Below are 21,157 nucleotides of genomic sequence, written 5' to 3'. Positions count from 1 at the left end.
GGAAATTGCTATTTTCAGTTTAAACTTTCTTTTTAACCTAAAGATTTCAAAGTGTTCAACAGGGAGTATAAAGTAAACTCAAATGATTATGAATCAGTAATTAAACAACTAAATTAACATGGAAAAGTATATGAGAGTTCTTTCCAGCATTTACTATAACTAATCACATGGGAAGGGGTATTTACTTTGGGTTCATTCCAAAGTAGCTTTGCAAACCAGTACCAACAATTTATCAGCTCCACGAATACATGTTTTCATCCTCCTAAGCTTGACCTACATAAAAGGAATCTATTAATTGCAAGAATAATTTATTCATGCCATTTATTACTTAAGTGTGCACAAAAAAAACCCTGAATATCATAAAAAAATAACTTAACATGCACTGTCAGGTCAGTTTAGTAAAGTAAGATCTTCCTGACCCAATAGCTGCCCAGCTTATTCAGAGATACCAGGATCAAGGATGAAAGGAGAGGACAGAAAGAAGAGTTGAGGATCCCCTTATAATTAAGGGTACATCATTTTTTCTTTTTCATCCAATCTTTCATTATTAAATAAAACTATATTCCAATTATAATTAATCTACTTTAGATTATTTTAAACTTTGACTTTATATGATTATATATTGAATGGGTAACATAAAACAAAAAATGAATTTACTTTTGTTATTTATAATCATTAAGAAATTGCATTTCCATTTTCAAGACAGCATTCTAAGTGTGTGTGTGTGTGTGTGTGTGTTTAGGTTAATGTGACAGGACTCAACAGTTCCTAAAAGTGTTAAAACCAAGTGGTAGATAAGCCTGAAACTTAATGATTGTGAGGTCCTTAAAAAACAATACTGTGTCTTTAATGGAGTTACACAGAGTGAGAAAGTAAAGCAGTTTTGCTTTCCCTGCATGTGTTTCTCATTTGAAGTTAGAAAAGAAGTTCAGTCTGATTGAGCTAGGTGGGGGGTAAAGAATTTGCCAGATTTTACACATGAAAGCAAATGCTTAGAAGTGGAATTAAAAGTCAATGTACACCAAACCGTTAATGTTAACTGATGCCAGCCCTAATCCATACTCAGAAAGTGGAGGGTGAACATTCACAGCCGATGGCACTTGTCTCCTTGCTAGGGGCAGGTCCCGAACACCAGAGCCAGAAGCCGTTGGCACATCTTGCTCAGCATTCAGTGGTCTGCGTTTGTCACATGCATCTCGGAGACAGGGACGTTAGGATGGAAGGGGATTTACAAAACTCCATGGCCCAGATTATGGGGTCAGAGCAGAAAACTGTGATTCATGGAATCCTCATGATATTCATGAACAAGAAAGAAAAATTGTAAAAAAAAAAAAAAAAAAGAAAGAAAAAGAAAAAGAAAAAGATTTTCACAGCCAAATGTTTGAGAAAGTTAGAGTTAATCAAGGTTAAACATGTTTCTTTCCTGAAGGACTTCTCTCAGGCTTCAGTATTTCAATGTGCAAGGGAGATTCCTAGTTATTGGGCCTGAGAGCCCTCTTTGAAGAGGTATCTAGGTATCTATTAGGCTATGGCTGCATACTGTGTTCCATGGGGCACAGTTTTAGAAACATATGAGAAAAACATTATCATCCCTGAATTATAAATGAGGGCGTTGAGGCCCATGAAGATTATGTCCTCAGGTCTCAGGCTTCTAGGCCAACTTTCTCAGAGTGTGATAAAACATCTGAGAAAAGGTCCACTGTAACCATGGTTCTTAGAAAAATACATACCCAAAGAGGATCCTAAAACTAAAGTTGAAAGTATGCTACATACACTCTTCTGGCCCAGTCAGGGCACATGGACCCTCCCGCATCATGAGTACCTGGTACAGAGGCATGCAGATGCTATCGATCCACTCCAGCTGCAACCGAGGCAGTTCATCCTTCCGGTTCCGATCAAAAATCGCCTGGGATGGGGGAGGAGAACCTTGCTTTATTACACCCGACAGTTTTACAGGTGCTTTGTCAACTACTTTTGCCACAATGATCCCATTTTTACCAACCAAACACTTCACAAATCACAATCCATCTTTACACGCACTTTCTTTTCTTTTATCTATGATGAGAAATAAAACATTTTCACCTCTTTTTATGAGATTTGTAACCGAAGTTATTTGAACTTTACAGCACGCAACTCCTTGGGGCCAAAATCTGTCTCCAGATACAAGTAACTGCCACTAAATCAAGTCATCAGGTCACTGGGAATTGGGTACAGGTTTTATTGCCACCAAACTGATGGAGGCTCTTATTTTCAGTGAAAGAGGGTGGGATAGATCAGAAAAGATCCTTGAAAACCATTTCATTTTAAATAGGAACTATTTGTATTAATTTTTCAGGGCGGGGTGTTGATGTGGAGTTGTGTGTTCTTCAATAAGGTTCTGTCTGTCATGAATAAATTCCTAATTTCTAAAATCTATCACTGAATGGATGATGGTAGGAGGTACCCATTCTTTCCCCATTCCCAGCCTTTAAACTTTATGGTATTATAATGTTTAGAAAAGTTGGCTATGTTTGTGAGAAAAAGAAATGACACTGAATGGATGATGGTAGGAGGTACCCATTCTCTCCCCATTCCCAGCCTTTAAACTTTATGGTATTATAATGTTTAGAAAAGTTGGCTATGTTTGTGAGAAAAAGAAATGACACTGAATGGATGATGGTAGGAGGTACCCATTCTCTCCCCATTCCCAGCCTTTAAACTTTATGGTATTATAATGTTTAGAAAAGTTGGCTATGTTTGTGAGAAAAAGAAATGACATATATCTAGGTAGCAGGTATGAAAAGGGAAACCATCAGTAGGAATTGGAGGGGTAAAATGGATTCCTTGACCAAATACTGCCTTTTATGCCAGGGAGAACGTCCCTCCCTTTGTTCTTAAGGGCGAAGGTCACGGTCTAAGAAACAACTGACCTTGCCCCGCGTTACTGTCTTTCCTCTAGATAAAACGTGCCATCCCTATCATTTTGGTGTTCACACAGGTCATGAGGGCAGATCCAGGCCACCCACTTAGGAATGCAAATTGGTGCAGCCACTATGGGAAACAGTATGGAGATTCCTTAAAAAAATTAGGAATAGCGTAACTATATGATCCTCCTCTGGGTATCTACCTGAAAATTTTGAAAATATTTATTTGTAAAGATATATGTAGTCCTTGATCATTGCAGCATTATTCATAGTGGCCAAAACATGGAAACAACCCAAGTGTCCTTCGATAGATGGTTGGAAAAAGAAGATGTGGTACATAAATACAATGGAATACTACTCAGCCATAAGAAAAGATGAAATACTGCCATTTTAGATAATATGGATAGTTCTTGAGAATATCATACTATGCAAATAAATCAGACAGAAAAAATCAAGAACTGTATGATTTCACTCACATGTAGGATATACAAATAGAAAGCAAAAAATAAAAAAAATGAGGCTGTTTTTTTTTTTTAAAGGGAAAAGCTTTTATTTGAAAAGATATGTGGCTGAGAGAAATTTGGGTTGGATTAGGTTTTACACATTAACTATGTATTCCAATTTAATATCTTTATTTTTATAACCAAATTCGGTGGCACCAAATTTGTTTTCAAAATAAAGGCATATTTAAAAATCAGTATACATATATGTTGCTTTGAAAACTAAAATAATTGGTGGGTGTTTTAACTTATTCTGCACATTTTACATAAATGAAAACATATACTATGTGGTCTTTTGTGACTGGCCTCTTTCACTTAGCATGTTTTCAAAGTTTATTCCTGTAACACGCATCAGCTCTTCATTCATTTTTATTGCTGAATCATATTCCACTGTATAGATGTACTACCTATTATTTATCCAGTTATCATTTGATGAGCATTTGGGTTGTTTCCACTGTTTGGCTATTATGAATATTGCTGCCATGCAGTCTCCTGACCTTTCAGAGGTAAGCAACAGATTAAGGACAGTTAAAATTTGTAAAACTGTCTATTCTGACTTCAAGTAGGTAAAACTGTTTAAGCTAGGACCTAGTTCTGCTGCTTTTCCTTGCTTTTAAATGCGAGTAAAGAAAGGGGTCTTAAAATATTCAAAACTCAATGGACACATTTCCCGAGTTTCCTTGAATCAACTGTGCTGTGCCAGACATCAAAATACGTTGCACCATTCTTGGAGCCAGTGGGTTTTTAGCTAACCATTCATTAAGAAAAAAGAGGCCGCCCCCTCCTTGAGGGTGTAATCAAGGCATTTACTAGCATATCTTTTGTATCCTGATGAGTGAAACCAGCACCAGCCGGAGCTTACAGTAAGCATTCTCAAATAATATTTGAATGGATATGAACTGCTGTAAATAGCAATTCAATCAGCAGAGCCTAAATCTCCAGGTGAAACTTTTCACTTTGTAATGTTCAAAATTAGAACATAAAATCTTCAACACTCATTATTTACGACAGCTGCCTGTTCTAGTTTCTCAAGGCTAGACAGCTTGCCTTTAATTCTTTTTTCTGTATTTGTATTCCATAGTAGCCATTGACCACATCTGAAATACCAGCCCTGGGCTCTGAGTTATTCAAATGCCACTCTGCACATCCTCTCTTGTGCCTGCTTGTCCCCCTGTGGGTGCTCGGGAAATTCTTGTTAAGTAGCTCACCACTCTTAATCAGACACCTGGGAAAAAGAGGGTTAGCATCTAAGCTTAATTAAAGTTTTAAACTTTCAGGAGTGCTTCCTTAAATCTATTCTTAATTTCTCCCTTTTCGTGTGATTTGAAGTCATTTTTTTAAAATGTCACTTAAGAGGGTAGATACATCATAATAAAAGGAGGAGCTTACTGAAGGGGTGAGTTTGAGTTCTGATCTCTCCCGATCTCCTTGTTCGAAGAACTCACTGGTTACAAGTTCGGCCACCTGAAACATGTAAATATTTCAATTTATGGCTATGTCTAATTTATCACCAGACTAAGAAGTTATTTCTGGCTTCTGTGTATGGCAATTATCTTCAACACACAATCATTTAAAAAGCTTATGAGGAAGTACCTTTTGTGCTTGAAGGTTATTATAGAAATTAATCAATGAAACAGATTTCCTTTTCATCAGAAGAAACTGTGCATTGTAATTTTAGATGCATGCCAGTAGACAATTTCCAACAGCATGTATAGCTGGCATATTTGGGATGATGCAAATAATAAGCTAATAAGACTTATTACATTATTAATGTATATTTGTTATTATAATTAGCCCACTTTTGGTTGTTTCATACTTTTATCTTAACCTGGTTTAATCTTGCCCTCACAAAGACTCCTGAACTGCCTCGCCCTACCAACATCTGTGTGCCTCTGGAAGGAGCAGCCCTGGGCGCAGCCTTGCTTTCTGCTGGGAAAACCAGTTGAGGGGCAGGACTAATGCTAGAGTCTCTGCTCATACCAGACTTTTACAGTGTGTCATGATATAGTTTGAAGAACATAATTTGCTCTCCAGGCTGTCTGAATCTATGTACTAAAAGTGTTCATTTGTGGCAGGTTCTAGTTGGTTCGAGCACAATTAAATGACTATTCTATCCCAAACCATAGATATTTATCCAAAGCAAGGACCTGCGTTTTCCTCTTCTCATCCATTAGTGTGGATGTTCAGAAGTTTCTGACCATAGTCAAGCTAAAGAACTCTTTTCTGAGTCCTGTGCTTCCAAGGATAGCTTTACGGGAAGCAAATTGATATACTAGATAAGTGTTGAACAGGTATTTGCAACAACACTGTGGTGTGCATCTAGAAAATCTCTGAGATGAGCTAGCTGGATTTACAAAATATTGGAAGAGCAGAAAAAAAACCCTAGACAACCAGATGGCCAGGAGACCTGGATCCACAGACTAGTTTTCCCCTGTTCTAGGCTCTTATAAAGGTGAGATTCTTAGGCCTGGTGAAGACTTGAATGGCCTAATTTTGGGTAAGTGCATAGAATGAAGATAATTACCTAAGTGTACCTTTTAAGAGCTCTGTCAACCATAAATCATAGCATTGATAAAACATAAAAACATCACACACACACACACACACACAAATCTGAGAGTAGCAAATATACAGTCATTTATAAAGAAATAGGATATTTAGCCAGTTCAGGTTTTAAACATTTAAAAAATTCAACAGCATAAAACTAGTTGGAACTGACTCAGTATTTATGGGACTTGTTTCACTGCTCTGCTCTCCAGTCTCTGCCACTACCTTTCACTTTAGTGCTCAGGCCCGTGTCCTTGTCTCTGGCCTTTTAAAGGAAGGAATGGTCCCCTCAGGGCCTGGCTTTATTTATTCAGTCCCCAGCACTCTCCCTCAGACTGCTCTGAGGTGGGTCTTTTACACTGAAGAACACAAATGTACAATCAGGTCACTCAAGGCGGGAGTCCTGCATAGGTCTGTAGCCCCTGAAAAGCACAGAAATTAAAACAAAATCTTGTCCTGGATCTTTCTAAAGTGGTCCTGGGTGTCCCCCCTGTGCATCTTTCACAGCTCAACTTGTACCACTGTGTTCTTTGTACTTAAAAACCCAATTAGGAGCATTAAGTGGCTCCTGATTGAATTTTGTATTAAAGAGGAGAATTGAGATGCTAATCAGGCCTTGGGGGATCACTGGGGAAATCCACATGCTTACCATCATGTTTGTGAGGAAGGAAAAGTGGAATAGACACCAGTAAAAAAAAAACTTAAGAGGGAATTAAAAAATAAACAAACTTCTAGGAAATTAGAAATACATTTACGTTTTCACTTATTCTTATTTTTAAAAGATTTTTAAATTGATTTTTAGAGAGAGAGGAAGGAAGAAGGAAAGCATGAAACATCAATTGGCTGCCTGCTGCATACCCCTTACTGGGGATCCTGTCTGGGAATGGAACCTGCAGCCCTTCAGGAAACCTTCCGTACATGGGACAGTGCCTCAACAGCGGAGCCATACCGGCCAGGGCCATTTATATTTTTAGAAGAAGGTTCCATTGTTTTTATTCAAATGATTCCTAAAATCATGGAAATGATATTTTAAAAATACTTTAACCTATTCAATTTAGAGACAAACAAATGAGATCTCCAATGTAGAGGCGTGACAAGATTCTGATGGAAACATTTGGAAAAGCATAGCATTCAGATTTATTTCCTTGAACTCTTGAGTTTCTGCATTTATCAGCAAAGTTCACATCCTAAAATTAAAATAGTATTTACACCAGTGACCAAGGAGACCATCTACAAGTGGCCATTGGCCTCTTTGGTCTAAAATATCAAGCAGAAACTTTTTTCCTTCCTAGTACTTTGTCCTGTCACTTCCCTGCCCCCAGACAGCTCCTGCTCCTTTAGTTCTTTCTTGACATGCATTTCACTGGGGTTTCTGAAGGCCCTGGCACATCATCCCTCACACCTTCCCTTTCCAATCTTCTCTATTTTTCCCCTGGCCCCTAACTTTCTCCCACTCTCCACCCCTCCACTCCCCTTCCATCCCTACCATGGTGCCCCCTCCCCATTAGGACTACATTTCCCCCAACACCTGGAAGAGCCACCTACCTCCTCTCTGCAGTTTATTCTCAGACTTTACTGCAAGAGAGGCCTTCCCACACTGGGAAGTGAAGGGTGGGCAGAGTTGTAAAAATAAGCTACTCATCCACACCAATTGTGAGTTTGGGGTGCATCAAAAGCTATGTTTTGGGTATGTGTAGGTCTTTAATGTGCTTCCAGGCCTGATGTAGAGATTGGCAAATATCACCCAGAGATCCTGAACTTGGAGCTTGAGACCATGACTGCTGGGGCATTTGGTCATCTCCCCTGGGGAGTGGGAGAGCATGTTTTGCCTTTCGCCTGCAGGAGAGTGAATCATATTTTTGGTGATTAAAGAGCAAATTGTGGTAGTCATGTTTTCAATAATTATTTCTGGCTTTTTAATTTCTGGGCACATGGAAGGATTATATTCCCTGGTTGAACAGGGTTTTGTGACAAGTTCTGGCCAATGAATTGTTGGAAGATGGGGGTTTCATTTCCACTGCAAGACCCACAGGGCATCTGCTATAGTGATACAGACAGTGGCTGCCCCTTTAGCCTGTGTCCAAAAGAAGGACAAAGCGGTAGGTGCCAGCCCACCCTGGATGCACACATGCAGGAGTCATTTGTTGGTTTAAGCCACTGAAATTTTGGGTTTAGTGGCAACATCACCTATCCTGCTGACACGCATCATTTAAAACTGCTGATTGAGGCATCCTGTAAAAGAAAGCATAAACTGCTGGGAAGAATGAAGGCTTGGGAGCCTAATGTGCTAAGATTTTAATATCTAGCTCCACCATTTGCTAAGCCTCATTTTTCCCATTTGTGAAATAGGGATAATTACTGGGGTAGTTTCTTGGGCTGCCATAAATTATCACACACTTGGTGGCTTAAAACAACAGAAATTTATTCTCTGAGGGTTCTGGAGGCCAGGGGTCCAACATCAGTTCACTGAACAGAAATCAAGGTGTCGGCAGGGCCACCCTCCCTCAGGAGGCTGTAGGGCAGAATCTATTCTTTGCCTCTCTCACTGCCAGCATCCCTTTGTTTGTGACTGCCTCACGCCAATCTCTGTCTTGCCTTCACATTGCCTTCTCCTCCTCTAATTGTGTAATCTCCCTGTGCCTGTCTCCTATAATGCCACAGGTGATGGGGTACAGACACCTGGAAAATCCAGGATAATGATGATGATAATGATAATGATATTGATGGTCCTTAACCACATCTGCAAAGACTCCTTTTTATTTAAGGTAAAGTTTACTGGCTCCAGGGACTGGGACCTGAGATCTTTGGGTTGCCATTATTCAGCCTACTACAGTAACCACACCTACCTCAAAGTGGGTTTTGAGGATTTAAATGAGATCTCACATATCTATACTAATAAAAGAGTAATATGCTAATTAGACCAGATGGCTTACAGACATCCTTCCAGACACTCTTCCAGGCAAAGCCACAGTGGCAGGGGCTGAGGCAGAGGTGGTTAGGGGTGATCAGGCAGGCAGGCAGATGAACGGTTAGGAGTCAGCTGTCCCAGATTGAGAGAGACCCACAGGGATCAGACCTAAACCAGCAGTTGGACATCCTTGGGATCAGGCCTAAACCAGTAGTTGGCCATCCCCTGAGGGGCCTGGATTGGAGAGGGTGCAGACCGGGCTCAGGAACGCCCCTCCTTCCCATGCACGAATTTCATGCACTGGACCTCTAGTATGTATATAGCCATCATTTAATATTCGTTATTTACTTATTCAATAAATAAATATTAATTATGCATTGTTATATGAATGTATGATATTTCCCTAAAATATGAAGTCTTTTTTTAAGTTTAAAATAGTTTTTATAAAGATATGTTGTAACATGTAATGACTGTTCATTCTACAAAATCTTGATCATAGAGCTTATAATACACCTAGTTGAGAGTAGCACCCAGGTTTTCCAAATTGTCAGTCATCATTTTTCTCTTGTCTGCACAGACTTCTTCTCATTAGCTGCTTTCTGCTTTTGTTGCATGATCTCAGAGTCTCTCTGTTTTCTCTGAGAGGCAGTCAAGCTATCCTCTTTTCTTTTTCCCTTGCTAATTTCCTGGGATTTCTTCATGTTTTTCTGGCGGGCAAGTTCTTGTTGATTTCCATGGGCCATGCCGACCACTGCACCGAGCCCAGAAGTGTGACTCCAAAATATGAAGTCTTAAGACACCAAGTCACTAGCTTAGACCTCACAGTTCGCATAGTAGGTGCCTCCTAAAACTTAAAGAGATATAACCTCAAATACTAATAATAATCAAGGATTTTAAATTGTATAATTACGGCTTGAAAGCTTTTCTTGTTTTAGAACTAACATTTTTTTTTTTTTTTTGGCAGTGAAACTAGATAGTAAAGGCATGATTTTTGGGATACAAATTAATTTGGATACTGCACACTATGGCCAAAGAGCCCTCTGATCTTGAAATAGTATTTAAAAAGAAAAATAGAATTTTTTATTTATCTCCTTGGAATTTTTTTTTTCAGATGTGAAAAACGGAACCTTGTGCTAAAACATAATTACCTATTCAAAAACACTATTTTTGAAACTCATGCCTTAAGAAGTGGTCAAAGTGTTATTTGGATTTAGTGCGTTAAAAAAATGTTCCAGAGTCAGAAATATTATTAGTCAGCGGGAGCACAATAAAGGAAGGCTGGGCAATAAACTATGTGGAGCCTAAGCCTCCTGCTATTTTTTGCACCATGTTAATACTGATGCAAATTGACTGGGGTTTCAGTGCCTGGTAGTCAGGGCTCTGGGAATATCGTCCCCCCCAGTCCCTCCTCTGCTGAGCCCTGCCATTAATCACCACTTGCCTGTCTCGAGATCTCCCACGGTTTGGTCACGGCTCCAAGGTCACAGGCTGTCATTAACATTGATCTGAAAAACAGAACCAAACAAAACAGCCTGAATAATCTTTTGTTGCTAAACAAACCCGTCCTGGATACATAAATAAACAAAATGGAGCGGAGGCAAGCTCACATCTTTTCCTCGACAAGGGAAGCACTGTTTGAGGTCCCCATGCTTAGCATCTCCATCCCGAGGCCACACGGCTCAGGAAGACAAAGCTCTAATGCTCCCTCGGCTGCCCTTTGTTTTGTCCGCAGCAGATGGAGGAAAGCAAAGCATGCCTTTCTCTATACCTGAGCTAAGCATGCTCCACCTAAAATAACAAGTAACGGACAATGCTTTGTATTTTTAACTATCAGCAAGGGAGTCAGTATATCATACCGTATACATAGCTGATGAATCTAATTACCAGCGATCACTGATGGATGGGAATGGCTGAAAACCCACACCAAAGAGGTGAGGCACAGGCTGCCTTAGAAGCTCCTTTTCCTCTCCTCCAGGGAGCTAAGATTTATGGGTGCGGGCCACACCGTTTTTCTCCAGTTTCCTGCCTGGCTGCAACCGTGTGTGATAAGGGTCACGAAGAGACATTCAGCTACAGCTTTCGTGAATGTGAGCATGTAAGAAAGCACAGGAAAGATCTGAATCAGATTACGGAGCAGATTTCTATTGGGTTTAACTGGAATTCACACTGAACTGTGGAGAAAATGCAGAGGACAAGTCAAATTGTAGAGAGCTCAGGGGTTTATGATTGGATGTGGTGGGAAAGGGGAAAATAAAACACACTCTTTGTCCCAAATCTGCTTTCTTTGTACTAAGAGCAGCAGAAAGTGATGAAAAGTAATGACGGATCTGGGCTGGGAAACCACATCTTATCTAGCTCCTTTTGGAAGAGAGGGGTGTTGTTACAGGTCAGAGGGCAGTCCTGATGTCAGGTGTTAACATTCATGCCCCGCTGGTCCCAGGCCTTGGAAACACGTCTGCCTCCCAGATGGCGGAGCCTGCCTAGATGGTGGTGAGCTCTGTGCGACTCCACCAGGAACTCCCTCCAGGGAACAAGCAGAGGGGCTCACAGGTCATCCAGAACACAGCCAGGAGCACCAGCATCAGCAGCTCCCTGGGAGCCAGGTGGCATCTAATCCCAACAGCCCTGTGCTAGGTAAGCAGCGGTTCTCAACCTGTGGGTCGCGACCCCTTTGGCGGTAGAACGACCCTTTCACAGGGGTCGCCTAAGACCATCCTGCATATCGGATATTTACATTACGATTCATAACAGTAGCAACATTACAGTTATGAAGTAGCAACGAAAATAATTTTATGGTTGGGTCACAACACAAGGAACTGTATTTAAAGGGCCAGAAGGTTGAGAATCACTGATATAGAGAGACACCAGTCTGTTCTTCATACTCAATCTTCTGTAACAAGCACTTCTGCAGCCCAGGGTTTGCCTGCCTCTATATGAGGTGGTCTCCCAACTAACTCCTAACTGAATGAATCCTTAGCACAACCCTCTGAGGTAGGCAGACCGCAGACCTCCTCTTGCTACACTTGGATGCTTCTCATCTTCTCATTTTAGGTTCTGCTGTTACCAGAGGGGAACACGACTGCAGGCAATGCATTAGAATTTGCCATCTCTCTCCTGGGCAGGAAATAATCTCTCTAAACCTGCCTATTTTTACCATAACTTGGATGATTACTTAGGTTCCATCTGCTTGAGAATTTGAAACTTCTCAAATTCATATTCATATCACCATTAATCAGTTAATCAATAAGTTCATTGTGTTCATGCTAGGTACTCTAATAATGATAATTCTAATAGCTACCACTTATTGAGCAGGCTTACAGGTAGACATACTATTATTATTTCTATTTTACAAAGCAAATAATGTTTTTGCATTCCTTGATCAGAAAGATTAGGTAGCTTGCCCAATATTACACAGCTAAGAAGTATCAAAGCTAGGATTGTTATCCATAAACTCTGGCAAAAGAGTCTCTACTTTCAATGAATACTTGGCAGTGGAGCAGAAAGTCTATACAGAGAAGGAAGACAGAAAGGGGGGGGGGGGGGGGGGCGGGTGAGATGTGGGGTGTCTGAAACCCTTATTTGATTGGCACTGGGGAGTTAATTAAGGTTGAGGGCTCAGGAGGGACCTGGCAAGACCTTCAAGGAGAGAACTTTAGGTGGTAGATATGAAAACAGTTTGAATAAGGAGAGAGTGGAAGCAGGGAACCAGCTGGCAAGCATAAGTTGATAAGGGCCTACAACAAAGAAGGACAAGGGAATGGAAGGGCAAGATACGGTGGGAGATTCCATAGGAAGAACTGAAGGAGGAAAATGAGCAGTTTTACCTTATTTGTTTTAATCCAGCCTCTGCACAAAGTGAAGAGTCTTTTTTGACTAGGAAGAGAGTGGGGAGGGAGTTTGTACCAACTGCTTTAGTCTCATAATTCTAGTCCAATTTACAGTTAAGTGGTGTCAACCTGCTCAGTGTGACTGGATGAATGAGTGGTCAGGCACGAGTCTCTGTCCTAGTGTGGTGGGTGAAGAACGGCACTGTTTTTAGACACCCAACCCTCACAGCAGGTCATTTTTATCACACCCCTCCTCTACATGCCAACAGTAGTTCAATAACGATCTTTCTTGACTTGTTCTCTAGTTTTAAAACAATTTGTAACCTAAAAGGAATACATTTTAATTTTAAAGATATATTCAAATTCAGTGAAAGATTTCATGTATGAACTGAATTTTGTACTTACTAAACAAAATATTCCACCTCACAGCTTGTACTCTATCATTGCTTTAAATTATAGACACAAATAACCACCTCCCCTCAAATGGCCACATAAAATGACAGAACTGAAGAACTCAAGTTATGTGTTTTCCATCCTTACCATCACTGTACTATCATTGTTTGCTCTGAATATACTGTTTAGAAGCAGGGCCGTGACACTCCCAAAGGTTGTAGACATACAGAACACCCGGAGGTAGTACAAAAGGTTCTGAGCCAATAGGAACTCTTGAAAGTGTGTCCACCTGTACTGGGGGCTGACTATATACCTGGACATTCTTGGATTAACTTAACATGTAATTAATGCATAAGTAATAATATGCTCTTTGAAGCTTTGCTATAAATTATTTTGAGACTCAACAGTAATCTCAGCAATTGTTTACAACTCGTACTAACAAAATATTTTTCTCAGGAGTATCTATCTCATCATCGACATTGTTTAGACTGCTGGCACATGGTGATGATAAAAAAAAAAGACACATTTAGTTGGTTTTATTACTACTTTAAAATTCCCTAATACAGCGCTCTCCAGAGCCCCTCCCCACTTGGTGCACATGGTCAGCGTCAAACCGTGAACTGAGGAGGGAGGGCAGAGCTAGGGGGTGGACCTCCCGGAGCACCTCTATTTTACATATACTTCCAGATAAGTTGTTTTTGTTTTTTTGTTTTTACATATGAGGTCCCCTCACAAAAGTATTTGAACATCTGCAGGAAAACATCCAGGTGGACATGAGGAACAAGCACTGGCATTTTAGGAGTCGTGCTCAGAAGAAGCCAGGCCCAAAAAAGTGGGAATCGTTTAAGAAGAGATGGCAGCTGAAGCCGGAGGATGCTCAGAAACGAGAATACCAAACCCAGATCCGTGGGGGGTAGTTACACTTCAGTGGTACTGGGAGGTGGAAGCCTGGAAAAGGACAAAGAAAACAAGGAAGAGTCAGAAAGAAAGTGGCAAGTCCAGAAGAGCATGGCTTTGCAGAATCCAAGGCCGGAGAGAGTTGTAAGAAAGGAAAAGCCAACACAAGTTGGAGTTTGTGAAGAGACAGGGAACCTGAAGAGAACAAAGGCTGTAGAATTAGATTCCTGGGAGCTGACCAATGCCTTTCAAAAGGAACAGAAATCACATTCATAGACTAAATTCCTCTGTAGGGCAATGGCTAACTACTCTGTGCTAAGTCTACATTTTGGAATACTATGGAGCATTAAAAGATGATGAGGTATGAACATGAAAAGAATTCCAACACATATAGTTGAGTGAACAAGCAAGTTCAGATTACATGTAAATACAGAATTTATATTAAAACAGATAAATTCATACTAGATAATTTTTTCCTATGGTTCACGTAAAAGTCCATGCTTTGGAAATGGTCTGGAAAGATACAGCTAACTGATAGCACAGCACAGCTATGCGCAGTGTGGGGATTGGGAGTGAAGCTCAAAGGAGAACTGGAAGTTTATCTGTAATGTTTTAATTTGTTACAGAAAAATACTTTCCTGTAATTATTTACAGAATGAAAAGTTACTTAAAAAGAAAGAAATTGCCTTGCAAGAAGTTAATAGGAGTTGTGAAGGAAGGAGAGAACTAGGATTGGAACTTGAGAAGAAGGTAGATTTCAGGGATGAATTTTTTGGCTGAGGAGATGGAAATGTATTTTTAGAAAAGTCATAATGGAAAAACACTCACCAGATTTTGAAAATGCAAGTCAAGAGAATACAAACAAGGTCGGGATGCAGGTGGTGGTGGTGGAGGGGATGGAATTAGGACACAAGTGGAGGTACTGGAAGGTTCCCCCTCACCCTCAGGAAAGGACATAGAAAAGGTCTGTAAAGATAACAGACAAAGAGTAATGCGGAGAGGAGGGAACAGGAGGGCCCTCTAGGGAGACAGCGAGAAGAAGTTGGCTTCAGGGGGACAGTGCAGGGGAGCTCAAGTTCTGAAGGCGAGGCAGAGGTTTCAGAGAGCAAACATGGGAAGGGGAGGTCTGATGGGGTCCCACTCGGGGTGATCCCAGCGTCTGTCTGCTGTGGAGCAGACACAGCAAATCCATAATCCCGGCCTCACAATTCTCAGGGTCAACAGCTCTGGAGTAGGAATAAGACAGCAGAAGGTCCTAGATGGCTGAGGTGGGGATGGCAGAAGGCAGGGGACGGTATGACGCAGACAGAAATAGAGTCTCGCCAGCTGGTGTGGCTGCAATCAGTGGTTAAAATGTACCACATAAAAATGATGGTTTGCGGCTGTCTCTTCTAAACAACCGGGAAGAAGTCCTGTGAAAAGTCTAGAACTCCTTATTCCCACCAACAAATGGTTCCAATTGGTTTTCTCGCTACAAGAAAAGCGACAGTGAACTCTGCTTTCCTTTATGCTGTGGAACTTTTCTGAGATTCAAACACCACCCCCCACTTTTTTTTCTCCCAACCCCCGCACCAACTTTCTCCCGCCTTCTCTGGAGAAAGATGAGGTCATGGCTTGCTGAAACGGAACCAATTTGAATATCATTTTCTAATTCTGAATGCAAATTTATGGAGAGGAGACAAGAATATAATCCATTAGAAGACAAAAAGACAGTGTCTATCTTTTCTCCAATTATTCAACTAATCTCTCACTGTTTGAGTGTAAGCTAAGATTTGCTGCTTTAAAAATCATTTGCATGCTCTTCGCACTGTCAGGAAAGCAAAGCTAAATCTTCAAATAATGAAGAAACACAGACAAGAGCTTTCTCTTACCGAAATATATCACGATGGGGTTTGATGTTCCAATCGTATTCTCCTTTACTGACAAGTTCAAAGAATTCAGTTCTCCTCCTGCACAAAATCAAATGAAGAAAGAAAACACACACCTGGAATGAAATTTCTCAGTCTGCGGGTGACATAAACACATTTATGGGAAAATATAAGACCACCCGAACCAAGTAACTTAATATTTGAAATCATGAGGCTAAAGCACTATCAAAATAAATCACTTCTTAAAAAATGTTGAGGCTTCAAGAAAGAGCTACCATCATTTTGGACTGTATTTACAACAGAGAAGATTATTGAGCCATAAAACAGAAAACAACGTGTTCCTGCATTTAGGATTCTTGCTGGAAGCCCTTGCGGCACCGAACGTCGGAGAAGAAAGGCAAGGACAAATAAAAAGCAGGAACAAGTTTGCAATGTTCTTTGATCATTCAGCATAGAGCCGAGCTGTGTGATGACCCAAGATAAACTCAGCTCCCTGGTAGTAAATTCAGGACGAATCCTTTTTCTAGGTAAGAAAATAACTATTTCAGCACTTTAGTGTTTAAACACACGAGCTACGGAGTGAAAAATAACTATGTTTAAGCAATGGCTCAGGCACCTACTTGCTGTGCAACTTTGGGAAGTCACTCAAACCTTCTGAACTTCAATTTTCCCACCTCTCACATGGGGATTAGGTTTGCTGACTCGCAGATATCGTGAGGATTACATGAGATGACATGCAAAGCCCTTCGCACAGCGTCTGCACATTTTAAGTGCTGGACACACACACACACACACACACACACACACACACATTTGAGGAGGTATAGATATGTGGAAGACAAGAGAAAATACTCCTCAGTTGTGAAAATAAGGGTGATTCATTTCTATTTTCACAACTTTAATCTAGTTAGATGACTTCATTATTTTTATAGTGAGAAAGCAAAAAAGAAAAGAAACATCATCATCATTTTAAGTCTTTAAGAATTATTTTCTATGGTTTCACCTTCTTGGCTTTTCCTAATGGGAGATTATTTAAAGGTTCCTGACATACCATTTCCCAAAGTACATCCCACAAAATACCAGTCTAGGAGGTACTCCATATAAAGGTACTCCAGCCAAGTGGGTTTAGCTTTCTTACCAGTAAAGAATAATATTAATGGGATTTACATTGTTAGGATTGGTGGGAAGATTAAATGAAGTGATTTATGTAAAACACTTCATAGGGCCCTAACTGGTTTGGCCCAGGTTCGATTCCAGTCAAGGGCATGTACCTTGGTTGCGGGCACATCCCCAGTGGGGAGTGTGCAGGAGGCAGCTGGTCGATGTTTCTCTCTTATCGATGTTTCTAACTCTCTATTCCTCTCCCTTCCTCTCTGTAAAAAATAAATAAGATATTTTAAAAACGTAAAAAAAACCCCAACACTTCATAGGGTTCCTGGCACACAGTAGGTGCTCAGTAAGGATTAACTAGTATTACACTCAGAAGGGCTGAGTTCACTGGCCCAGTGTTTTGCAGCTGGTGAGCAGCGAAGCTGGGCTACAAACAGCCTGTTAGAATAGCCACTGTCCCAAGCAGCTAAGATATGTCCCAGGTGTCCTAGGAGAACAGAGCAAGCCACTTAGCTCAGCTTGAAAAATCATAGAAGATCATGGAAGGCTTTCTGAAGAAGCTTGTCAGTCATCATCCCTGTCATCATATGTACCTGGGTGTCATTTCAATCCTATGAGTTATTCTAAAAATCACTAGAATGCTAGCTCCAAGAGGACAAAGACCTGGTCCATTTTTGTTCACTCCCAGATCCCCAGTGCCTATAACAGTGCCTGACATGCAGGAGGCTAGTAAATATTTGTTGAACTGATCCACGAATGAAAAAGATAATCTCATAAGACTATTCACATAAAAACATAACTTTCAGCTACTAGTTTCACCTAGATTCTACTTGTTCTGGGTCTTCACAGTTGCCATTTGGAGAGATGGAGATAAGAAAACAACATAAAACCTATCCAAGAAAAGCCCTGTCAGATTCTTGAAGACTAGATTCTAACTTGAACCATGTGGACAACATAACGAGTTCCAGGAAATTTAAGAACACCGTTGTCTGACCTTCCTTCCACTGAGTATTGTTATGTCTACTGAGAGCATGTTAGAGGTATGAGACATGACATTTTTGATGCAAACTGGAGGCATAGCCACTTAGGTGGCTAACTCAATACAAAAAATATGTTTAAAAAATACAAATCTATGACATGCCAACCAAACAGAACCGTAAGAATAAATTCCCCCATGATGGAAAGTTTAATAGCTAGCTTTGCTGGCCTGAAAGTCTTAAATCAACTGAACCTCAAATCAGTCCATAGACTTTCCATCACATTATAACAAAGCTAGATTTTATTGACAAAAGGGAATATCCACTATCCCTAGAGGATGGTGGATAGAGGAGGGCAGGAAGAATTTCTTGCACAGGGGCATGTGGCATACTAATTTTATTTTCCCCCTAATGACAAAACTATGCAATTTCTTAAGGGGCTCTATTCATTCTGGCATCCCAAGGTTTGGCTATGACCTCATATGGGAATAGGAGACTTTCTTCACACCATAGTTTTATCAAGATGAAGATGGGAAAAGTCCAGTCATTGGTGGAACCATGTACATCATACAGCTGGTAATATACTTGATCACATAAATGACAAATAGATGCTTTAAAGTTTAAACCAAAGTACATTTAAAAAAAATTTTAAGTTTCTGAAAATTAACATCTTGAAAGACGGAGATCATCATTTTCATAAGGCAAAAGGGTTTTTGAAGTGATGATAGGCAAAGGTCACATAACAATATATGCCTCTCTCTCTCTCTGCGCGCGCGCACACACACACGTATGTGTAAAACTGCTGGGTCATAGAATGATTTCTATATTTAACTTGAGTTTTCATTATTATAGACTGTTAGAGGTATACAGTGTAGGGCAAAAGTAGGTTTACAGTTGTTTAGTATGTGAAACAGAGTTTATTCTTGTATTATTATTTATTAATTATTATGTTATTTTATATATGAACAACTTGTAAACCTACGTTTGTCCCACCCTGTATGAAACCTTGGAGAACAATTTACTGTCATTTTGTAGGTGAGGAAACTCAAGGTGAAGGAAGACGAAGCTGAATTGCTCAGGGTCCTAAGGAAGTTGTGGGAAGATCTAGGTAGATTCTAGGTCCCCAGCCTCCCAGACAGCTTTGCGTGTTGTGAGGTTATGGAAAGCAGTGGCTGAGCCCCTTCACGAGATGCCATGGCACCATGGACTGCCCTGCTAGTACCCAGTGCCATGGCAGGCACCACACAAGGGGATGCTCCAAAGAAGAGCTGCAGATGGCCCAGGCCAGCTTGGGTCCATGGCTCCAGGTGGTTTATTTCTGCACTCCTCCTTAGTGACAATCATTACAAAACAACAATGTGAAATTCACTGTGCTTTTTAAAAATGCATTTGCCCACAAAGCTTTTTAGCATCAATATGTGTGTGTGTATGTAGATTTTTACAGAGTCAACAGCATCATCATTTGTGCCCACAAAATTATATATAAGACTCCCTGGATCCGGACTCCTCTGCCACAAGGACCAATATCATTACCTTCTCAAGTACAATCCTAAGAAAACCTTGTTTTTCAGGGACAATGGCAAATACCTCAGCTAGTGAAAAGCAGCTTACTGGAAAATCTCATTTATAATCAGGTATCTTTTTATTAGGCTTTTATCCTGCTCTTGACATAAGTTCCACTCAGAAAAATATAGCAGTCTTTACAAAAGCATCATTTGAACAGAAATGCTAAAATTACCCTAAAAAAATAATTGTAAAGTTTGGTTACCAGTCACCCATCACTACATTGAAAATATTTCTGGTTTGTAATTTATCTGCAAGGTACCCTTTGTTGGTAAAGCAAGAAATCACCATTCCTGTGTATATATATATTTGTAAATTCATATATTACATATTCTTTACCTATGTATCTAACTGTTCTGAATCCACCAAGAGTCTAAGAGCCCATGAATGTTAGGAGAGGTGGCAAATCACGATTGTGACTCTCCTGAAAATCCAGCCCCAGGGTCATCAGGTAGGGAAGGCAGGAGTGTGTGTAGGCAGCTGGGTGGGTGCAGGGGAGGAGTTGGATGTTGTCCTCTCAGTGTTCTCACAGCTCATTCAACAGGCAAAGGTACATCTGCAACTGGGGACTTTGGATGTAAAAGCACCGGCGAAGAGTAAATTAATATGCAGATGTTAACTCCAGTAATTATGACTAAAGAAACAAAAGTCATATATTTAATTTGTAAAATGAATTATCTTCCTGCTTAAGTAGTTCGATAATACAAGGACTAGCTAAGAATGAAATCGCCTGTCTGATGCTGTGCTGATGTTGACAACACGAATAAAATTGGCAAAATGCAGGAAATGGAAAGACTGGAGTGACTTTGAATGTTAAAAATGGCAGAAGATTAGACAATACAAGGACCTAACCATCAGTTCCGTTAAACCATAATCACCAGGTGGAAGTGGTTTAGGGCGGTGCTAGACGGCACATGCCCCAGTGGCCCCTGCATTTACTTTGGCTGCAGCACTTGTCACAGTTTGGTGTTACTGTTTTTCTCTCTTCCCCACTGAGCTCTGGTTCCCTAAAGGTAAGAAACATGCCTTTTCTCCCTCAGCATCCCCAGCAGCCAGCACAGAACCTGGCATAAAGAAGGCATCATAAGTGTTAGTGGATAAATTTCTCACTTTTTTATACAGTTGCAATATTAGGTGAATGGTGATGTGGGCATGACTATATGTAAAATTGCTTTGAAATGCATCCAGAAGTACCAAAATATTTCTTCCATCAACCTTCCATAGGGCCTGTTGTGCTAGTAGATTAATTTATCAGACTTTGTTAGAATATAAGACTGTTTGGAAAAGAGCAATGGGTTAAGCCCTACAAGTCAAAACACCTTACTATACATTAATCTCTCTTCCTTTCAATATGGCGGCTAGTTGAGTGCAGGCAACTGTGGAAGCTGATGACACTCTACATAGTGGGTTCTTAATAAACGTTTGTTGAATGAATTAATATTCCTGTCTGCATAGGAGTAAAAACATTCATTGAGCTCTTATTGTATTTTTTAAAATAAATTGCTTATGATATTAATCTAATTTTTAAAAGATGGTCAAATGATGATTCCTGGCAATCCTAGATGAGTTAGTACATTTTGCTGTCATTATCAGATGCTTTTGAGAAATGCTACTTATTGCATCCCTTTAGGCTGGTTTAGAAACCAATCGGCTGAGCATTTTCC

General features: G+C 40.3%; 2 protein-coding genes across 2 annotated transcripts in view; both read right to left on the bottom strand.

Annotated features, from left to right (window-relative positions):
- Positions 1-21,157, bottom strand: part of PDE11A (phosphodiesterase 11A) — a 292,656-nt gene that overhangs the window by 25,278 nt on the left and 246,221 nt on the right. Inside the window, exons 16-19 of the mRNA XM_006760580.2 lie at positions 15,847-15,924; positions 10,300-10,363; positions 4,793-4,867; positions 1,823-1,906 (exon numbers count right to left, since the gene is read on the bottom strand). Of these exons, the coding sequence (XP_006760643.1) occupies positions 1,823-1,906; positions 4,793-4,867; positions 10,300-10,363; positions 15,847-15,924 (301 nt within the window). The remainder of the gene's footprint in view (positions 1-1,822; positions 1,907-4,792; positions 4,868-10,299; positions 10,364-15,846; positions 15,925-21,157) is intronic.
- LOC102755736 (small EDRK-rich factor 1) lies at positions 9,284-9,641 on the bottom strand. Its single transcript, XM_006760579.2, has one exon. It carries the CDS (start codon positions 9,599-9,601, stop codon positions 9,413-9,415), a length of 189 nt encoding a protein of 62 aa, XP_006760642.1. The 5' UTR covers positions 9,602-9,641; the 3' UTR covers positions 9,284-9,412.

The sequence above is a fragment of the Myotis davidii genome, unplaced genomic scaffold, assembly GCF_000327345.1.
Source record: "Myotis davidii unplaced genomic scaffold, ASM32734v1 scaffold370, whole genome shotgun sequence".
Taxonomy (NCBI): Eukaryota; Metazoa; Chordata; class Mammalia; order Chiroptera; family Vespertilionidae; genus Myotis; species Myotis davidii.
This window is presented reverse-complemented; position numbering and strand designations above follow the sequence as displayed.

Bases quoted from the DNA above. Each gene is read 5' to 3' on its own strand.
- LOC102755736 (XM_006760579.2), bottom strand. From the start codon at position 9,601: ATGGCCCATGGAAATCAACAAGAACTTGCCCGCCAGAAAAACATGAAG.